General features: G+C 41.3%; 1 protein-coding gene across 1 annotated transcript in view; it reads left to right on the top strand.

Moving 5' to 3' along the window:
• Positions 1–21,020, top strand: part of LOC128502339 (ectonucleotide pyrophosphatase/phosphodiesterase family member 7-like) — a 90,502-nt gene that overhangs the window by 50,441 nt on the left and 19,041 nt on the right. Inside the window, exons 3-5 of the mRNA XM_053472113.1 lie at positions 5,893–6,519; positions 8,952–9,219; positions 10,837–10,942. Coding sequence (XP_053328088.1) covers positions 5,893–6,519; positions 8,952–9,219; positions 10,837–10,942 — 1,001 coding nt within the window. The remainder of the gene's footprint in view (positions 1–5,892; positions 6,520–8,951; positions 9,220–10,836; positions 10,943–21,020) is intronic.

Raw genomic sequence — 21,020 nt, 5'->3', positions numbered from 1 at the left:
GGAATTCTCTGCCTGCAGAGGTAGTTTTATCAGAGTCTGTACAGACGTTTAAACTGCAACTGGATGGATACCTGGAAAAACATAATATTCGGGGATATAATCTTTAATTATGGGGAAACAGCTTATTGATCCAAGGAGAAATCTGACTGCGATTTTGGGGTCAAGAAGGAATTTTTTTCCCTGGTTAGTGCAAAATTGGAAAGAGCGAAGCCGGGGTTTTTTGCCTTCTTTTGGATCAAACAACAACAACAGATATAGGAAAGGCTGAACTTGATGGACGCATGTCTTTTTTCAGCCTATGTAACTATGTAACTATGTTACAATCTGAAAACCTGAAACAAATCAACCATAATTGGCTCCATCAGTTCTTCCTTTTTTGCTGACATGGTTCACACATGGAGCATGAAAATGAGGTGAATGTAAAGGTACAACCAGGCAAATTTCCACCAGTCATCTATAAGAGGCCTGACTGGGTACACCTGGGTACAGCCTAAATCACAATTTACAGGTATAAAAATTATTCCTAGCTAGGGTTAATGGGGAAAAATACCAAAAGTATATTTATATATTTTACCTACATGCTTGTGTGAAGTTTTTTTTTTTTTTTTTTTTTTTTTACAAAAAACCTAATAAATAATACATTAACTAACCACCTAACAAAAAAGGGTCACATTAATCAAATATAAAAAAAGTATTAAAAAAAAAAAATGAACAGGAAAACATTGTTTTCTTAATGTTCTGTACCTCAATATAGCTCACGATTACAGTGAAACCACGATTACCATAAACCAGAAGGGTATGAGAAGTGCAGTTTAACCACATCTTTATTTACAAATAGCAAAAAATAATACAAATAATATCTCAGGAGCGTAGTCACAGAGCAAGCCAAGAGTCAGATGCCAAAGCTCCTAGTCAGACGTGCCGAGGTAGGGAAGCCAGAATAGTCAGGAACAAAATCAGGATCAGGAAACGGAGAGGGAAGTCAGCCAAGCCAGGGTCATACACGAGAATTCAGGATACAATAGGTCAGAAACCACGCAAGGGCAGAGAGGTACTGAACCTTTGTCGCTAAAGGGGGTGGCTAATTAGCAACTAATCAGGTAAGGATGTTACCTGTTAACAGAACAAAACCAACAAGCAAGGAATGGAGTAGAGGAAGGGTGGAAACTTTGTCATCTGACGTTACCCGTGTATTTACTGTGGAAGTGATCACACGCATGCTAATGTGCAGGTCAGCTGAAGACTGATCACTCCGGTGTTACAGCAATAGCTGTACCCCACAATCAATGGGAGTGATTTTAACCCATGATGTAACAGGTATCTCACAGGTTCTATAGGACCATTTTTTGGTGATATACCTGGCATGTCATCAGTTATTGTAAGTGCTCATTCCAATAACACGTCTAAGAGAACTTTCTTTCTGTTTCTTCTTTCTCCTATTTCACTATTCCCCATTTTACATAGTTACATAGTTTCATAGTTCATAAGGTTGAAAAAAGACCTAAGTCCATCAAGTTCAACCCTTCTACCTAACCTTCCTATTCTTGATCCAAAAGAAGGCAAAAAACCCTAATTAAGCTACTTCGAATTCTGCCATCAGGGGAAATAAAATCCTTCTTGACTCCAAGAGGCAATCAGATTTCTCCTTGGATCAAGAAGCTCTAAAATATTAATGTTATTCTATTTATATCCCTGTATGTCATACGTTTCTAAGAAAATATTGAGGCCCCTTTTGAAGATATCTAACGTATTGGATAACACCACCTCTCTTGGAAGTGAATTCCATACCTTTATTGTCCTCACTGTAAAGAATCTCTCCCTTTGTCGTCTATGAAACCTGCACTCTTCCAGTCTCAGAGGGTGACCTCTTGTTCTTTGTATATTTCTGTTAATGAACAGGTCACTGAAGAGCCCTTTATATTGGCCCTGCATATATTTATATAATGTTATCATATCCCCTCTGAGACGCTGTTTTTCTAGCGTATATAATTTTAACTTTTTTAGTCTCTCTTCATAACTAGTATCTCCCAATCCCCTTATTAATTTCGTAACCCTCCTTTGCACTTTTTTTAATTCCATAATGTTTCCCCCAAGGATATTCCATTTAAAGAATAGGTTGCATTTTTATTGTTTTTACCATAATGCATAACTTTGCATTTCTCTATATTGAACCTCATCTGCCACTTGCACGCCCAGTCCCCAACTCTGTCTAAATCTTCCTGCAAAGAAGAAACATCAAGATTAGTCTGAATTACCCGGCCTAATTTTATGTCATCAGCAAAAACTGTGACATGGCTCTCAATGCAGCTTGGGAGATCATTTATAAATAAATTAAAAAGAAGAGGACCGAGGACAGATCCCTGAGGCACTCCACTTAATACCTGCGTACAGGCTGAGAAACATCCATTCACAACATTCTGCACTCTATCTTTCAGCCAACTTGTGATCCACATACAGACATTTACCCCAAGCCTAATTCTGTTAATTTATAGAGTAGCCTTTTATGCGGAACCCTATCAAATGCCTTAGCAAAGTCCAGATAAATCACATCTACAGCCAACCCCGGGTCTATATTTTTACTAACTTCTTCATAGGATACTAATAGGTTGGTTTGACAAGACCGGTCTTTCACAAATCCATGTTGATTTCTACTGGATTATGGATCAAGATATGATCTTGAATGTATACCTTTAGCAACCCTTCAAATAATTTCCCCACTACCAATGTTAAGCTTACTGCCCTGTAATTGCCCGGTTGAGATTTTGATCCCTTTTTAAATATGGGCACAACATCTGCCTTGCGCCAATCTAATGGAACTATGCCCCAGCTCAAAGAATCCCTAAAGATTAGCAGTAATGGTTGGGCCAGAATTAGGCTTAGCTCCTTCAGTACCCTTGGGTGTATACCATCCGGTCCAGGGGCCTTGTCTACCTTAACAGTATTTAATTGCTTGAGCACTTTTCTAGTGTCAGCCAATCCCATGTTTGCTGCAACGGTTCCTTAAAATTAGCCAGCAGGGGCTCCGTCATTGGTTCTTCCTTGGTATAAACTAGACCTGGGCACCAGGAGGCTCTTCGTGTTCGTCTTCATGCTCGTCTTCGGGGGCAAAAAAAATCTGCGTATTCCGCGAATATTCACCCGTTCCTGTCTTCTTTTCGGGCGAATATTCATGGACATTCTTTGTGCTCGTTTTATCTTCGTTTTCTTCCGGTTGCCTAGCAGGGGTTAATATGGGGTTAAGAACACATCGGAGCAGCAGATGCGTTTGCGCGTGAAGGTACGTGTGTGCAACTCTATTGGTCGCCGGAAGGGGGCTGCTCTGGCATCAACAAATGAATTGCAGAACTGCAGAATGCACTTCATTCGTTGATGGCAGGCCAGCCCCCTGCCGAAACGACCAATAAAGTTGCACACACGTACCTTCATGGTGCTATCCGAGGTGTACACAATACACATTGCCCGAAACTTGGCCTTCTTTATTTATCATACTCAGTCATACATCCATAGATGTTTGATAAAAAAAATAGGGATTATTTTACATTTTTAAATCGATTTTAGACCACTTTTAAATACATGCCTCACATTTGCTACCTATTTACAATGGCATACTTTGTAACAAACCAACTTTTACTGGACAGGACTGGTAAAAAGCAGGACTGTCCCTGAAAAAGTTGGGTCTCTTGGCAGATATGTGCATGGAAAAATGTTATAGGGTGAAGTGTGAGTTATAGCGTTAATGCTAGTGAGTGTAGAAGTGAAGGCCAGGGCAAATAACAGGAGGAAAGGTCCTTGTGATTTGTGAATTGTACGTGTGTATGTTATGTGTTATGTCACTGTGTTATATGTGTTATGTGTTATGTTTGGTAGGTTGTGTATCAGACGGAAAAAAATGAAATGGAAATGGAAAAGGAAAAGGCGAATGAGTGGGCAATTGGCGACCCACTCACCTGTCAGTCCTAGACGTTTGGCAGCGGACTTCCAAAGCTCAGACACTAGGCCCTAGCGTAAATTGGCTACACTGGCGGAGGTAGCAGGCATTGCCACACCGCAAACAGAGGCAGCCAGGGGGAGAAAATACCCTTACCATTAGAGACATTTGAGGCATGACACTAGCCAGGAAGCGAACTGGCAGAGAAGAGACGCTGGCACCACCACCAGCAGCAGCAGCATTGGGAAAGGCAAATGAGTGGGCAATTGGCGACCCGCTCACCTGTTTCACCCCAGGGCAAAGCATCCAAACAACTGTCAGTCCTTGACGTTTGGGAACGGATTTCCAGAGCTCAGACACTAGGCCCTAGCGTAAATTAGCTACACCGGCGGAGGTAGCAGGCGTTGCCAGACCGCAAACAAGTGCAACCAGGGGGAGAAACTACCTTGAACATTACGAACATTTGAGGCATGATTTCAGCCAGGAAGCGAACTGGCAAAAGATTCTGGCACCACCACCAGGAGCAGGATTGGGAAAGGCGAATGAGTGGGCAATTGGCGACCCGCTCACATGTTTCACCCCAGGGCAAAGCATCCAAAGACTGTCAGTCCTAGACGTTTGGGAACGACTTCCAGAGCTCAGACACTAGGTCCTAGCGTAAATTGGCTACACCGGCGGAGGTAGCAGATGTTGCCACACTGCAAACACGAGCAACCAGGGGGAGAAACTACCTTAAACATTAGAGAAAGAAAATTAACTTTCCAAGCTAAGAGCTGGGTAACCCATCCTGGGAAGATTGAATTTAAGAAAGGCAATCTGCTCCATCAGATGAGGTGCCATGCGTGAGCGCTGTGGACTCCAGTCATAGAAAACATGCGCTCACTTTGAACAGTGGTTGGCGGACATGATAGTAGCTGCTGCGCAACCCATGTCAGATTTGTCAACAAAATTGCCCAACCATACTATTTTTTTGCCCCCAAACAGTTAAGCAGTGACATATTTGTGCCCAAACAGCTTCTTAGTGCAATATTGGTGCCCAAACGGCTTTCCAGTGCTATCTTTGTGCCCAGATTGTATCTGCCATCTTTGTGCACTCTCTGGCATTTTTGTCCCAAAGTAGCTAAACAGTGTCATTTGTGTCCCCAAATAGCTTACCAGTGTTGTCTTAGTCCCCAAACAGCTTCCCAGTACCGACTTTGTAACCATTCCTGGATTACATAAATACCCCCACATGCATATGTTTTTTGGCTGTCTGTACATTACAGGTCACAAGTTGGAATATGTCCGTAGATTGGATCATATTGTATTGCTAGGCCTATGCTATCTATGAAGCAACTTAGCAGTTCCCAGGAGAACATGTTCCCATAAAAGTATATATTTTTGGAAAGCAGTCACCGGAGTCCATCAGGAGAATAAAGACAATTCTCATACAGCCTTCAATAACTGCCAAAGTCAACCGTAGCAATAATTGCCTGTGTTTTTAATGATGTATGGATTCCTGGAGTGGAGCAACTAAACAGCATGATTGCTTGTGTTCTTCCCTGGTATCAATTGTCTTTCATTTTTTCTTTTTGTCTATCTAATTAGCAAAACTAGTAAGCATTTTTTTCTTACGTTCATGCCCTGAAAGTAAGCTATCAAACATTGTCCAGGAAGTGGCTCAGTGAAAGGAAGCGACCCTATAGTGAAGTTGGGCAACAAAGAGGGAAGGGACAGGACTGAATAATAAGAATGTGCTTAAGAGAGTTTTCTTTTTACTAAAGCTTAAAGTGATGTTTAGATGACGAGGAGCATTAATGAGAAAAGTAAGCAAAGCATATATGTTTTCCCTTCCTCTTTACATGAAGCAACATTTACCTGGTAAATAATGTTTTTATAACTTTACAATATTTACAATAAACAGCACCTTTAAACAAAATTAAATTCAAATTAAGGGAACTAACAATTTATTTCTTTCTTTTTAGGGTTTGAAGGCCGGTTCCTTTCATTATCCAGGCGGAGGTGCAAATTACAGTGGAAAATCAGTGCATAAATTCTTAGTGGAAGCCCCTAATCATCCTGATAGCGATGAGAATGAATGGAGGGAGAACATAGACATAGTAATGAAATGGCTTACTGAAGAACATTTAGATTTCGTAACCCTCTACTATGGGGAACCAGACAAAGTAGGGCATTTAGTAGGACCAGAAACTGAACAGAGAAGAATTATTATTAAACAAATTGATAGAACTATAGGATACCTACTAGACTCAATTGAATCTAACAACCTAAAGAAAAAATTAAATGTAATAATTACATCAGATCATGGAATGACCACTGTGAAAAAAGACCCTGATGTAGAAGAAATTATGTTGTCTAAATACATAAATTTTAAAGACTTGGTGAAATTTGATATACTGGACTATGGTGGTTTTGGCATGATTTTGCCAAAGGAAGGCATGGAACAAGAGGTATATCATAAACTTAAGAATGTACATCCTCATTTGAATGTATACAGAAAAAATGAATTTCCTGAAGATTTCCATTATTCTAAACATAATCGAATATTACCTATTTTGGTTTATGGTGATCTTGGCTATAGCGTAAATGGGGTAAGTATAAAACATATGTTCTCTAAGACATGGCATTGATTTCCATGGGTTTTCAACTCAAATATAGACGGCTTGAGTTGACACACAGTATTAATTAACAGTGCACTTAAAGGGAGAGTCTTGTGTGTCTGTCAGTTTTTGAAATAAAGAATGCATGTTAAAGTAGTTTCTAAATAGACGTGCAAAGGGGCCATAAATAAAATCAATATTTGGTGTGACCATACTTTGTCTTTAAAACAGCATCAATTCTTCTAGATACACTTTCACAAACTCAGGGATTTTGTAGGCATATAGTCAAGTGTATGATTAAACAATAATACAAAACAGGCGCTAATTATCATAAATTTAATATGTAGATTTTAATATATAGAAACACAATTGTTAACTGAAACAGTAACAGCTGTGTAGGATGTATAAAACTGCATAAGGAACAACCAAACTCACAAGGGGAGGTTGTCGAACACAGTTTAATGTCAAAAGTCATACACCATGGCAAGACCGAGCACAGCACCAGTAAGGCCTCTCCCAGGCAGAAATTAAGACAGAGAGGGGTTTCCAGATGTTCTGTCAAAGCTTTTTTTTTTTTTGAAGATGCACAAATAAACGGGCAATGTTGAGGACCAAAGACCCTGTGGTCACATCGCAGCAGATGAAAGATACACCATACTTACTTCACTTTGCAATCAGGAGATGTCTAGCAATACCATCATCTGTGCACTGGCAAAAAAACTGTGGAACCCTGGTATACCCATCTATTGTCTGGAGAAGTCTGGTTAGAAGTGCTCATCATGGAAGACTTGGAGCGAAAAAGCCATAACCTTGATGTGGAAACAAGGCCATGCAGCACAACTATTCAGGAAAACACAGGACCTGGAGTGCAGAAAAATTGTAGCAGGTGCTCTAGACTGATGAGTCAACTTTTTAAATATTGGAAAAGTAGCCCTGGAAAAATTTGGACATCAGCCCTATATATTTGATTGCATGGTCGAGCTCATGTGCCCACATACCACTGTTACTAGAAACCACAGGGCCCTGGTGGGAAAATTGCCCTGGGGCACCCCAACTTCACAAGCAACATGCCCAACAATGCCACCATTGCCCCCAAACAGCTTGTCTGTGCCACATTAGCACCCAAACAGCTTGTTTGCGCCATCTGTCCCCCAAACATGTACGTGCCATCTTTGCCCCAAGCAGCTTGTCAGTGCCATCTTTGTCCCCAAACAGCTTGTCTGTGCCACAAAACAGCCTGTCGGTTCCATCTCTGTCCCACAAACAGCCAGCCTGTGCCACCTCTACCCCTAAACAGCCTGCCTGTACCACTTCTGTCACTTAAACAGTCTGCCTCTGCCACCTCGGCCCATAAAACAGCCTGCCTGTGCACATATGCCCCCTTAACAGCCTGCCCCATTTCTACCCCAAAACACTTATACATTAATTCACTCACTCTTTCATTCAAAGCAAAGGGGAGTCACACCAAGTATTGCGTTAGTTTAGATTTTTCTTCTGTTCACTTGTTTTACATTTTGTTAAATGACACAAATAAACTATTAACATGTCTACTTTGAAAGCATTAAATCACCCTCATCATTCTTACTTTACAAAAGTTCATCTTGTCTATTTTTTGATTAGTTGTTCCATTCCATTATTTACATTTTTTTTGAGGATTGGGAGTTTAGTGTGCCCTAGGCACACTACACTCACCCCTGGTGTTTAGAACAATCACTGCCTAAAGCCAGCAAATTGTAATCTTTTTGTTTTTTTAAATATCTTGGAAAGTTCACGGTCTGTGACCATTCAGCAGTACTCTCTTATCTTTAGCGGAAGCAATCACATTGAACTGTAAATGTTCATTGCTTTCCTTTTTAACAAAAGACAATTAAATACATGAGCCTTCGATTCGAGGGGGATCTCAGCTGTCTTTCTGCTAACCATGTTATTGGCACTTAAGGGTTTAACAGCAGCATATTGTCTCCCTAGAAGCACTGCTTTGATGTATCCTGGTTTCAAGAAAAAAAAATATGGCCCTGTAACTGTTTCTCATGCCAGATCCTTTTCCTATGTGATAAGCGCACAGATGCCCAACTTACTCTCCCTTCAGCTGTTCAAAATTGTATTGAACTTGTGTAAAAAAATCTCTCTCTATTTGCCTTGAAGGAATGGATTTCTACTAGCTACATACCATATGGGTTATGCTTAAAAACAGGATTCTGGTGCAATGCTTACAAGTGGTCCTATCCTCATAGTATCAAATGGAATAGCTTAATCAGCAGGAACATTACATTTTTTATTATGGTAAACAAAACATTTTTTAAACTTTGCCATAGAGTCTTTTTTATATGTAATCTCTTGTACATTTGAACCAGAGTATTTGCAAAATGTTATTTTTTGCATAACTGTTTCCACAGCAAACGTTTTTTTTTACTCCATTACAGAGAGTGATCTTATATGTAAATAAGGGAGATCATGGATTTGATAACAATGAAATGGATATGAAGATGATATTTCGTGCATTTGGGCCAGATTTTAAAAATAATTATGTCACTGAACCTTTCGACAGCATTCACATATATCCTTTGATGTGCAGACTTCTTGGGGTTATTCCTGAACCCCACAATGGGTCTCTTAAATTTACACAGGATATGCTTATACATCCTGAAGATAATGTTGAATCTGAACAAGACCAGTTCAATAACCAGAAAAGTAAGTATCACGAATAGTTGGAAAGTAATAAAAGTATGCTTAATCCAATTAGTTTGAAAAAATGGGCAAGAACAAAATAACTATTTAAATACACATTTTATTAATATTATTAAAACTACATACCTCGCACTGCCAAAATAAGAATTCAAAGGTAAGCATGCAATGCAATAAAGTTCCAAAAAAAGCAAGCATGGTGCTGGGATGTATAGCTAGAGGCATTAGTAGTAGGAAGAGGTACATGGTTATGCCATAGATCTCTATTCAGACCTCACATAAAGTATTGTGTACAGTTTGGAAGACTTCATCTCCAGAAGGATATTGGAGATAATTCAGATGGCTAGTAAAATGATAAATGGTTTACAGTAAAGTATCAATCGATACTAAGGGATCTCGATATGTATAGCTTGGAGGAAAGAAGAGAAAGAAGATGTGATAGCTTTAAGTCAGTGGCGGAACTACCGGGGTCGCAGGGGTCGCGACTGGGCCCTGGAGTTCTGCCAGTCAGGGGGGCCCAAGGGGTGCCGAGCAGTTGCTGAAAATGACCGCTCGGCAACTCTTGGGCCCCCCTGACTGACAGAAATCCAGGATGTCTCCGCTCCCCGCCGTTGCTGCCGCCGCAGCCGCCACCGCTGCCGCCGCCGCCCGCCTCAGCGCTGCCCAGAGTGCAGTGTTGGGAGCGTGAGGCGTTTGTCTCGGGTGCTGGCGCTTCACGCCGGCATATGACGTCATATGCCGCCGCTCAGCAGTGAAGCGCCGGCACCCGAGACAAACGCCTCACGCTCCCAACACAGGAGTTGACGGTAAGTGACCTACAAAGGGGGGGTAGGGAGGGAGTGGGTAGATCGTGAGAAGGGGGTAGGGAGGGAGTGGGTAGATCGTGAGAAGGGGGGGTAGGGAGGGAGCGGGTAGATCGTGAGAAGGAGGGTAGGGAGGGAGTGGGTAGATCGTGAGAAGGGGGGGTAGGGAGGGAGTGGGTAGATCGTGAGAAAGGGATAGATGAGTTGGGGGTGGGGGGGCCCTTAACAGATTCTCGCACCGGGGCCCTGAGGTTTCTAGTTACACCCCTTCTTTAAGTACTTAAAGGGTTTGAACAATGTGCAAATGGGAAGTTTATTTCAAAGGAGGAGAAATTGGAGAACAAGGTCATAGTTTAAAACCAAAGGTTCAGATGTAATGTAAAGAAGTCTTACTTTACTAAGAGTATTAGAAAAATGGAACAGCCTCCTAGCATGATTGTGATGCTAGGCACAAAACTATCCTTAATCTAAGACAAGAGCAAGGACTGATTAAGTAGACAACTGAGCTGAATGGTTCCCCTCTGCCATCAAATTCTTTGTTTCTATGTGCAGAGTTTCACTGGTAAAATCTATATTTGTACAGTTCATTGCTGAGGCATTAACTACCATTGTTAATTGTTAATTAGTTAATTTACATCATATAAACAAAACACAAGCAAACAGAATCCTCCCCTCAAGCTTTTTATTATTTAAAAAGCTACATGAAGAAAAAAGTGATTCTGGTGATTTTTTTTAAGAAAGCGTGTGAATGTATACCTAACATTTTAGATGTGCTAGTTAAATAATTCATATGAAACATATTTTTTTTGTCACTCATTAGATGAAGCTGTCTATGTTGCTGTCTTGGTGATGTGCACAGTTTTTGGAATTATTTTGCTGATTTTTATTTCCTATGTGCCGTATACCATTATAAAAAGAAAGAAGGGGTAAGCATTTAATTATTTTTCAATATTCACATTATATAAAATGAAATTATGGAAATACTTGTACATATTGTAAATTGATTATTCAAAGTAGATCTTAGACATCTTCATGCATCATCCTTCGCATCATCATCACATTTCTATTTGAAACAATCTGAAGAAAATCTAAATACTGCTCCTCTCAGATTAAATGTGCACTTTAAAGCCTGGGAATAAGTGCACAGTGTCACAAAAAATAACGCACCATAACAAGAAGAGATACCTGTCAGGAAGCGGAAAAGTGAACAAGTGGTGTTTCTAAGTAACACCGATTGTTTTTAAGCCAATGAAGGACATCAGTGATTCACTAAAGGTTTTTTTCTAAACATTATTAAAATAGAATATCAACTGAGCAGTCTGAAAAGGTGACTTTTCTGATGTGACAATCTATGAAAAATAATCAATAGAAAAGTAATATCCAAAAGCAGCTAACAGGAGATTAACCTAAATCCAGAGACATGAAAACAGTTCATCGTAAACCCAAAATGCTAATTATTGAAGTTATGGTGATATAGAAATACAAATTATTTATTAGGCCAATGAGAAAAATATATGTCTACTTGCTGAACATGATGTCATGGATATGGGAATATATTGAGTTTGCATTTCCTTTTTCCTCATCTTTATATATCCACTATATTAAGTAATCTAATTAAATTATATGTGATAATTAGAACAACCAAATATTACAGTAATTTCAGTGAGGATATAATCAAATATAACATAAATCAGGTTCTTTGTTTTTATAGGAGTCAAGAACAGCATTGGGTTTACAAACCAAGCATGATACAGCTGTCAGAAAGTAACAATAATCAGGTGTAGAACATTGATAAGCATAATGCAGCTGTCAGATAATAACAATAATCCAGTGTACAACACTGATAGGCATAATACTGCTGCCAAGTAGTATCAATAATCCAGGGTGTAACATTAATATGTATAAAGCAGCTGTCAAATAGTAACAATAACCTAGTGAACAACATTGATAGGCATGTGGCATGGAATGCCAACCAAGAGTGTTTTGTTCATGAGCAGTGGCGTCGCTACAGGGGGGCAAGGGGGGGCAATTGCCCCCCCTAGGATATTCCTTGCCCCCCCCTGTTGCCCCCCCGCCACCCAGGACAGTCCCCTTGACTGCTAACGACGGCATGGTGCCGTCGCTAGCAGTCCCAGTCAGGTGCTAACGACGGCACTATGCCGTCGCTAGCACTATCTTACCTTGATGGAGGTCTGTGGACCCCCATCACCACCTACCCCGGCGATCTGCCCCTCACACTGAAGGGCATCACCGGGGCCACCCGATCCGGCCGGTGACGTCGCGCGTAATAACGCGATGACGTCACCGCGCAACTTTATTAATAACTGACAATTGTCAGTTAAAGCGGTATGGGGGCATGCTGCTTAGATGCCTGTATCTCAGGCATCTAAGCAGCTACAGACCCCCAACATATACAGTTGGAAAGCTAATTATCTCAACTTTCCAACGGTATATAGCTTGTAAAAAAAGAATTTAAAAAAATTATGTTACAAAAAAAAAGTAAAAAAAATGATTTAAACATAAAGTAGTTAAACTTTAAAAAAAAATAAAAAGTTTAAGTATTCTAGCTAAATGATCACTGTGGTAGCCAATGTTACCACAGTGATCATATAGCTATAAAAAGTCACATTCCCTTTTTAAAAATGGCCGATACTAATTTTTAATCCCATGATCCCTTTGATCATGGGGTTAAATTTAGCCAACGGTAGAGGGAGGCAATTTTTGAAATCCTGATGAACTGCAAATATTATTAAAATCAGCCATTTAGCCTGTGTGGTACGTGAGTAACCATCTCATCCCTGCAGCGCCTTCCATTTTTACTGCAAACCTTTTTTTTCCTGTAAAAGTGATTTTTTTTTCTCCCTTTACCATCATTTCTTTGGGATTGTAAGGGGGAAAGAATGGTGTGTGCTTCTGTGAGTGAATGTATGGAAAGTATGGTGTGTGCTTCTGCGAGTGAATGGAGATATGAAAGGCGTGTGAATGATCAGTAATTAGGGTTGAAGCCTTGACATAGCATTACTGCTCATGTAGGAAGTTAAATTATGGCACAAAAAGTACACATTTGCAAGAACTACACCCCTTGGCGCATCTAATGAGGGGCTGTATGTGTTTCTAGTACAAACCTGGAGTGCGCTAGACACAAATGAACATGTCGCTATGGATAGCAAAAACATATTTTCTAGTCAAAGCGACATATTCCATCATTATTTGTGCACTCAACTTTTGTCCAAGAAATACATGTAACCCCTCATTTGAAGCTCCAAGGGGCGTAGTTTCTTAAAACGGATGAATTGTCTGAATGAGGGAGAGCATGAGTTAATGTGTGGATGAATTGTCTGAATGGGGGAGAGCATGAGTTAATGTGATTGTGTGTATCATAGATGTATAATTGTGGAAGGGCAAAGATGGCACTAGCAGGATGTTTGAGCCTTGGGGACCGAGATGGCACAGGCAGGGTGTATATGGGACAAAGATGGCAAATCTTATGTGTGTAATCTGGGCGCTGGCCAGGTTCTATGTGGGCAGTGTGGACGACAGGGCTTGCTTTGGGGTGTGCAACCTGTGATCTATGTCTGTAATTTAGGGGGTTTTAAATATACCTTTAATGCTGTGTTTTTATGTGAATTCCAATTGATCTTTACCTGCAAAGCTGGGTTTCTGTATTATTCTATAGATCCATATCTGCTATGCTATGTTTCCATACATTATTTATGTGTACCTGCAAATACAGGGTTTGTATGTCTTGTTCAGTTGATTAATACCTGCAATGCTGTTTCCATGTATTTATTTGATCTATACCTGCAATGCTACGTTTCATATATTATTATTGTATACCTGCAAATACAGGATTTGAATGTCTGATTCTGTTTATTTGATATATACCTTCAGTGCTGAGATCACAAGTGAATTGCAATTGATCTATACATGCAAAGCTGGGTTTGTGTGTTAATGTGTTGATCTATACCTGCTATCGGCAGCAGGGTCTAATATTTATATATATATATATTTATATATATATATATCGGCAGCAGGGACTAATATTAATATATATCGGCAACTGGGGCTAATATTAATATATATGGGCAGCAGGGGCTAATATATATATATATATCAGCAGCAGGATCTAATATTAGGCCCTGAAATCATTTAGTGCAAAAGTGTAGGTATTGTGTTGTTTAAAGAATTTCAAGGATTAGTCGTACTAAATTGTGGCTTCAGGCTTCCCATGTTGAATGATCAAGTATTGTATTGTCCAATAACAAAAGTATCATTCCATAGCACATTACTTTTGGCAATATATATATATATATATATATATATATATATATATATATATATATATATGTGTGTGTGTATGTGTATGTGTTTTTCAGTGGTATGATTTAATGGTGGAAATTATTAATGCCCCCCCAGTTTGACTGTGTTATCTTGTGTGCCCCCCCTATATACTGTTTCTAGAGTCGCCACTGTTCATGAGTACTCAAGGTGCATAAAGCTAATGTTTTGGGTAAATAAAGGGGTAGGGAGCTAATGCTGGAAAGGGAGGGGAGATGGGGAAAGGGAGAGATGAGGGGGGAAAAAAAACAAACATTGTTTCAAGCAGCCAAGAAACCAAAAATAAAAAATGTATTCTAATAACTTTACATTGGTGGTTTTAATATTATCATATTGAATAAAAAATGGTTGGTAATAGGAATAGTAGTGGTAAATGTAAACAGAACCCTATCTATGAAAAACCATAAGATATAAGGAAGCCAATAAAGCATGCAAAAAGGTGATTAAATGGGCTAAACTAGAAAATGAGAGGGTGATTGCCAAAGAGAGCAAAACTAACCCCCAAAAATTCTTTAAGTACATAAATTCTAAAAAAAAACAAAAAATGAAAACGTAGGTTCATTAAAAACAGAGAGGGGAGTGTTGGTTAAGGAGGACCAGGAAAAAGCAGAAACTTTAAAGGACTATTTTTCCTCAGTATATATTAAGGAGGAACCTATGACAATGGATATACATAGGACCACTGAGAAAAATTTTCAGTCAAACTGTGAGTGGATGGCTCAGGACAAGGTGCTGCAGCAACTAAAGAAAATTAATGTTAACAAAGCTCCGGGGCCTGACGGTATTCACCCACGAGTACTTAAGGAGCTGAGCCAGGAAATAAGTGAACCTCTGTTTCTAATCTTTCGGGATTCTTTTCTTTCAGGAATTGTACCAGAGGATTGGAGGAAGGCAGATGTGGTTCCTATTTTCAAAAAGGGTTCAAACTCTGTGCCCGGAAATTATAGACCTGTGAGCTTAACTTCCGTGGCTGGGAAAGCATTTGAAGGGCTGTTTAGGGATAATATTCAAGAATTCCTTGGGAAGAACAGTATTATTAGCAAAAATCAGCATGGTTATATGAAACATAGGTCCTGTCAAACTAATTGCATTCTATGAAGAAGTAAGTAGAAGTATAGATCAGGGTGTTGCAGTGGATGTCATCTACTTGGATTCTGCCAAGGTGTTTGACATGGTTCCACACAATAGGTTAGTATTCAAACTGAAGGAAATTGGTCTAGATGCAAATTCTTGTTCTTGGGTAGAACATTGGCTTAGAGATAGAGAACAGAGAGTTGTAATAAATGGTAAATTTTCAAGCTGGTCAAAAGTAGTAAGTGGTGTCCCTCAGGGTTCTGTTCTGGGACCAATTTTATTCAACATATTTATAAATGACCTGGCAGTAGGCGTTTAAAGTCATGTTTCTGTGTTTGCAGATGACACTAAACTAGGTAAAGTTATACAGGGCGAGCAGGATATTACAGTGCTGCAGAGGGATCTAGATAGACTGGGGGACTGGGTACACAAATGGCAGATGAAATTCAATGTAGATAAATGTAAAGTTATGCACTTCGGGGTAGCGAATGCACAAGCAACCTACACCCTAAACGGTAGTGAATTAGGGGTAATGACAAATGAGAAGGATTTGGGAATTGTTATAGACAACAAACTAGGCAACAATGTGCAATGTCAGTCTGCGGTTGCTAAGGCCAGTAAGGTATTGTCATGTATAAAAAGGGGCATCAAGTCGCGGGATAAAGATATAATGTTGCCTCTGTATAAATCAATGGTAAGGCCGCACCTTGAATATGCTGTGCAATTTTGGACACCTATTCTAAAGAAGGATATCATAGCACTACAAAGGGTGCAGAGGTGGGCTACAAAATGAATAAAAGGAATGGAGCACTATAGTTATGAAGAAAGGTTAACTAATTTAAATCTGTTTAGTTTAGAAAAACGTCGCCTCAGAGGGGATATGATAACATTATATAAATATATTCGGGGCCAATACAAACCATTGTGTGGAAATCTGTTCATAAACAGGACTATGCATAGGACACGTGGTCATGCGTTCAGACTGGAAGAAAGGAGATTTAGACTAAAGCAGAGGAAAGGGTCTTTTACAGTAAGGACAATAAGGATGTGGAATTCTCTGCCTGCAGATGTAGTTTTATCGGAGTCTGTACAGACGTTTAATCTGCAACTGGATGAATCCCTGGAAAAACATAATATTCAGGGATATAATCTGTAATTATGGGGAAACAGCTTATTGATCCAAGGAGAAATCTGACAGCCATTTTGGGGTCAAGAAGGAATTTTCTCCCTGGTTAGTGCAAAATTGGAAAGAGCGAAACCGGGGTTTTTTTGCCTTCTTTTGGATCAACAGCAACAAATTAACAGATATAGGAAAGGCTGAACTTGATGGACGCATGTCTTTTTTCAGCCTATATAACTATGTAACTATGTAACTATGAAACCATTTTGCTCATCATGAACGATCACAGTCGCATGTTGAGAGCATTTGATTATAAAACCATCAATAACATTAAAGTACAATATTCATTTTGATACCTGTACGGTGTAAATTAAATTAGAACCAGTAACAGATGACAAACTTTGTAGGGTTATTTAAATATATATATTTACTATGAATTATCAGCAAACACTCAACTAGCAATTTTCACAACGTGCTGTCATTACAAAACAATCATTTGTTATACATGTATCAGTATCAAATAATATAGCATTACCAAAGAGGCAGGGCAAACCGAACACAACTAATAGAAATGTACAAATGGGCCAAAAACATTTCAGACTCATTTTTCAGTTTCTTTTTGGCAATCGTTTCAGATGAAAATCGGGGGGGCATTTTAAATTCAGGAGCAAACTTAATTGTTTGATGCCCACATTCACTCACTCTCTCTCTCTTTCTCACATTGTTAGTCATACCTCGCGCTCACAACCCGGTCCCAGTATGTCACGCCGGCATGGGGAGCGTGGGAGCATTGGGAAGCGTGCCTCTCCTCTTCTGTCTGGCTTCCATCACCACCTCAGATGCCTAATGCCCTGTTCCCTGCATCCCCGCAGGGGGGGGGGATCAGGGTGAAGACAAGGCTGTGGTGTCAGCCAAGGGGGCAGAGCTTGTGGCCATGTACCACGCCTCCCTCTGACAAAGATGGGGTGTTCAGAGGGGTGGGGCTTGTGACCTAATGCATGATGTCAGACCCAACAGCCCTATATAACCTCCAGCAGGCCCGGACTGGGACAAAAAATAGGCCCGGGCATTTAAGCCTGAGCAGCCCATTTTTATTTATTTATTGTTAAAGCCCACCCTTTATGTACCATCTTTGCATTTACTCAGTCATTCACCCAAACCATTAACACATTCATTAATGCAGTCTCACAAATCATTCAAGCAATTCATCCACACATGAATTCATTAATTGTCATACGCATTCACAAAATTCATCCACACATTTATTCATTCATTCTCATACACATTCACACTACCCCCTCTCCCCATCTTATCTGCCCCTTCTCACTATGTTCCTCCATTTCACTATCTATCCCCTCTCCCCATTTCTCACTATCTAACCCCCCTCTGCCCCTTCTCACTGCACCCCCTTCCTCACCCTACTTACCTTGTTGCCGGAGCAAGCAGCAACTGCGACCGGGCCTGCGGCAGGGCCGGATTGACTTAGGGGCTGATGGAGCTGCAGCTTCAGGCCCCCACCTTAAAATAGGCCCAATCAGGACCAGACTGACTGGGCCTATGCGGCCTCTGCGGCCGCATTAACGCAGGGCCCCTTAAGCCCGCCGCAACTGCGACCGGGTCCGCCACTCTAAGGGGCCGGGAAGCCCCCACCAGGGCCGGCCTTAGGGGTCTGCGGCCGCACAGGGCTTAAATTAAAACATCGGGGGGGGGTTAACTTTATTTAACATCCCCCCCGATGTCTTAATTTAAACCTTGTGCGGCCACACACCCGTAAGGCCGGCCCTGGTGGGGGCTTCCCGGACCCTTAGAGTGGCGGACCCGGTCGCAGTTGCGGCGGGCTTAAGGGGCAGGTGCATAGGCCCAGTCAGTCCGGTCCTGACTGGGCCTATTTTTAAGGTAGGGGCCTGGAGCTGCAGCTCCATCAGCCCCTAAGTCAATCCGGCCCTGCTGCGGCCCGGCCCACCGGGCAAAAGCCCGGTGTGCCCGATGGCCAGTCCGGGCCTGACCTCCAGACTCCCTACAAATTGCGCTCAGAGAGACACTCAGTACCTTCCAATGTGTCCCTTTATCTGTGTTCCTGACCCTTTCTGATTTACTAGTACCAGTACCAGTACCTGTACCTGTATTTGCCTTGCTTCTTTGGATTTGACCTCTTGATTGCTATTTTTGTCTGCTGCCTACCTACCGACCTCTGGACTGCCCCTTTGAGCTTTGCCAGGTGCCAGCCCTCTGACTTTATCTGGAATTCCCTTGCTGCCTGATTTATTGACCCGGACTGCTTTTGGACTCTCTCAGCTTACTGCTTGTTGTCCCCCTCTGCTAACATCTTGGTGAGTTGTAATTTTTCTATTTCATACTTTCTGCGTTGTACCACTAGCTGGGTCCTAACACACACTCTCTCTGACTCTCACTCTCCCACACTCATTTTAATTACTCTCTTGCATGCTATCTGAATGTCTTCTTACATCATTACTGCCATCTCAATATACTGTGCCAGACATTGACCGTGATACAGCATAATTGCAAAATCATACCACTGAAAAAACTTTATATATATATATATATTTATATATATATATATATACATATATATACCGTATTGGCCGCCCCTGTATATAGGTCGCACCCTAACATTTTTTTCTTTAAAAAACCACCAAAAAAACATGCTGCCACTCTGTCCCCCCGAGATATGCTGCTACTCCCCCCCCCGAGATATGCTGCCACTGTCCCCCCCCGAGATATGCTGCCACTGCCCCCCCCCCCGAGATATGCTGCCACTCTGCCCCCCCCGACTTACCAGAGCAGACTCCCGGGTGTCTTGCGGGGCCGGCGGGGGACATCTATGAAATACGCGTAAACAACTTCCGGTGCCGGCACTCAGCCCCGCAAGACACCCGGGAGTCTGCTCTGGTAAGTCTTGGGGGCAGAGGTAAAATGCATCGTGTGGGCGGTCACCGGCTGCGGCGATGCGGGTAAACAACCTCCATTGCCGGGACATCTGCACGATGTGCTTTAACAATCTCCCTTGCTGGGACTCCCCCCGTGGGAATTCCCTGCAAGGGAGATTGTTAAAGCACATCGTGCAGACGTGCCGGCATGTTTACCTGCATCGCCGCAGCCGGTGACCGTCCGCACGATGCGCTTAGACAACCTCCCGTGCCGACACCCCCCCCGTGGAAAGTGCTGGCAGGGGAGGCTGTCTGAGCGTATCAGAGAGTAGGATGCAGGTCCCCTGCACCGCTGCGGGGGATCTGTATCCTAACCCCGCTGCCTGCCCGGCGCCCGGGACTGTATGTCCCGGGCGTAGGCCGCACCCCCACTTTAAAGACTTAAAGTGGGGGGAAAAAGTGCGGCCAATATTCGAGCCAATACGGTATATAATATTTTAATTTTTTTGCCAAAAGTAATGTGCTATGGAATGATACTTTGTTATTGGACAATACAATACTTGATCATTCAACAAGCCACAATTTAGTATGACTAATACCTTAACTTTTTCACTAAATGATTTCAGGGCCTAATATTAGACCCTGCTGCCGATATATATATATTAAATGCTGCTGATAGATAGATAGATAGATAGATAGATAGATAGATAGAATTAGACGCTGCTGATAGCAGGTATAGATCAACACATTAACACACAAACCCAGCTTTTCATCTATAGATCAATAGAAATTCACATGTGATCTTCGCCCTGAAGGTATATATCAAATAAACAGAATCAGACATACAAATCCTGTATATGCAGGTATACAATAATAATATATGAAACATAGCATTGCAGGTATAGATCAAATAAATACATGGAAACAGCATTGCCGGTATTAATCAACTGAACAAGACATACAAACCCTGTATTTGCAGGTATACATAAATAATGTATGGAAACATAGCATATATATGGATCTACAGAATAACACACAAACCCAGGTGTGCAGGTACAGATCAATTGGAATTCACATAAAAACACAGCATTAAAGGTATATTTAAACCCCCCCTAGTTGCAGGCATAGCTCACAGGTTGCACACCCCAAAGCCAGCCCTGGCATCCACACTGCCCACACAGAACCTGACCAGCACCCAGATAACACACATAAGATTTGCCATCTTTGTCCCCAAATAGCCCAGCACAAGTCAACTTTGTCCCCTAACAGCCTGGCCTGTGCCATCTTTGTCCCATATACACCCTGCCTGTGGCCCCCAAGGCTCAAACATCTCGCTAGTGCCATCTTTGCCCTTCCACAATTATACATCTATGGTACACACAAACACTTTTACAGTCACTCACTAATTCACACTTTCATTCAGACAATTCATCCACACGTTAACTCATGCTCTCCCTCATTCAGACAATTCATCCACATATTAACTCATGCTCTCCCTCATTCAGACAATTCATCCACACATTAACGCATGCTCTCCCTCAGACAACTCATCCACATATTAACTCATGCTCTCCCTCATTCAGA

Source organism: Spea bombifrons, chromosome 7, assembly GCF_027358695.1.
Source record: "Spea bombifrons isolate aSpeBom1 chromosome 7, aSpeBom1.2.pri, whole genome shotgun sequence".
In the NCBI taxonomy this organism is placed as follows: Eukaryota; Metazoa; Chordata; class Amphibia; order Anura; family Pelobatidae; genus Spea; species Spea bombifrons.
The sequence above is the reverse complement of the archived record's forward strand: the minus strand, read 5'-3'. Positions and strand labels throughout refer to the sequence as shown.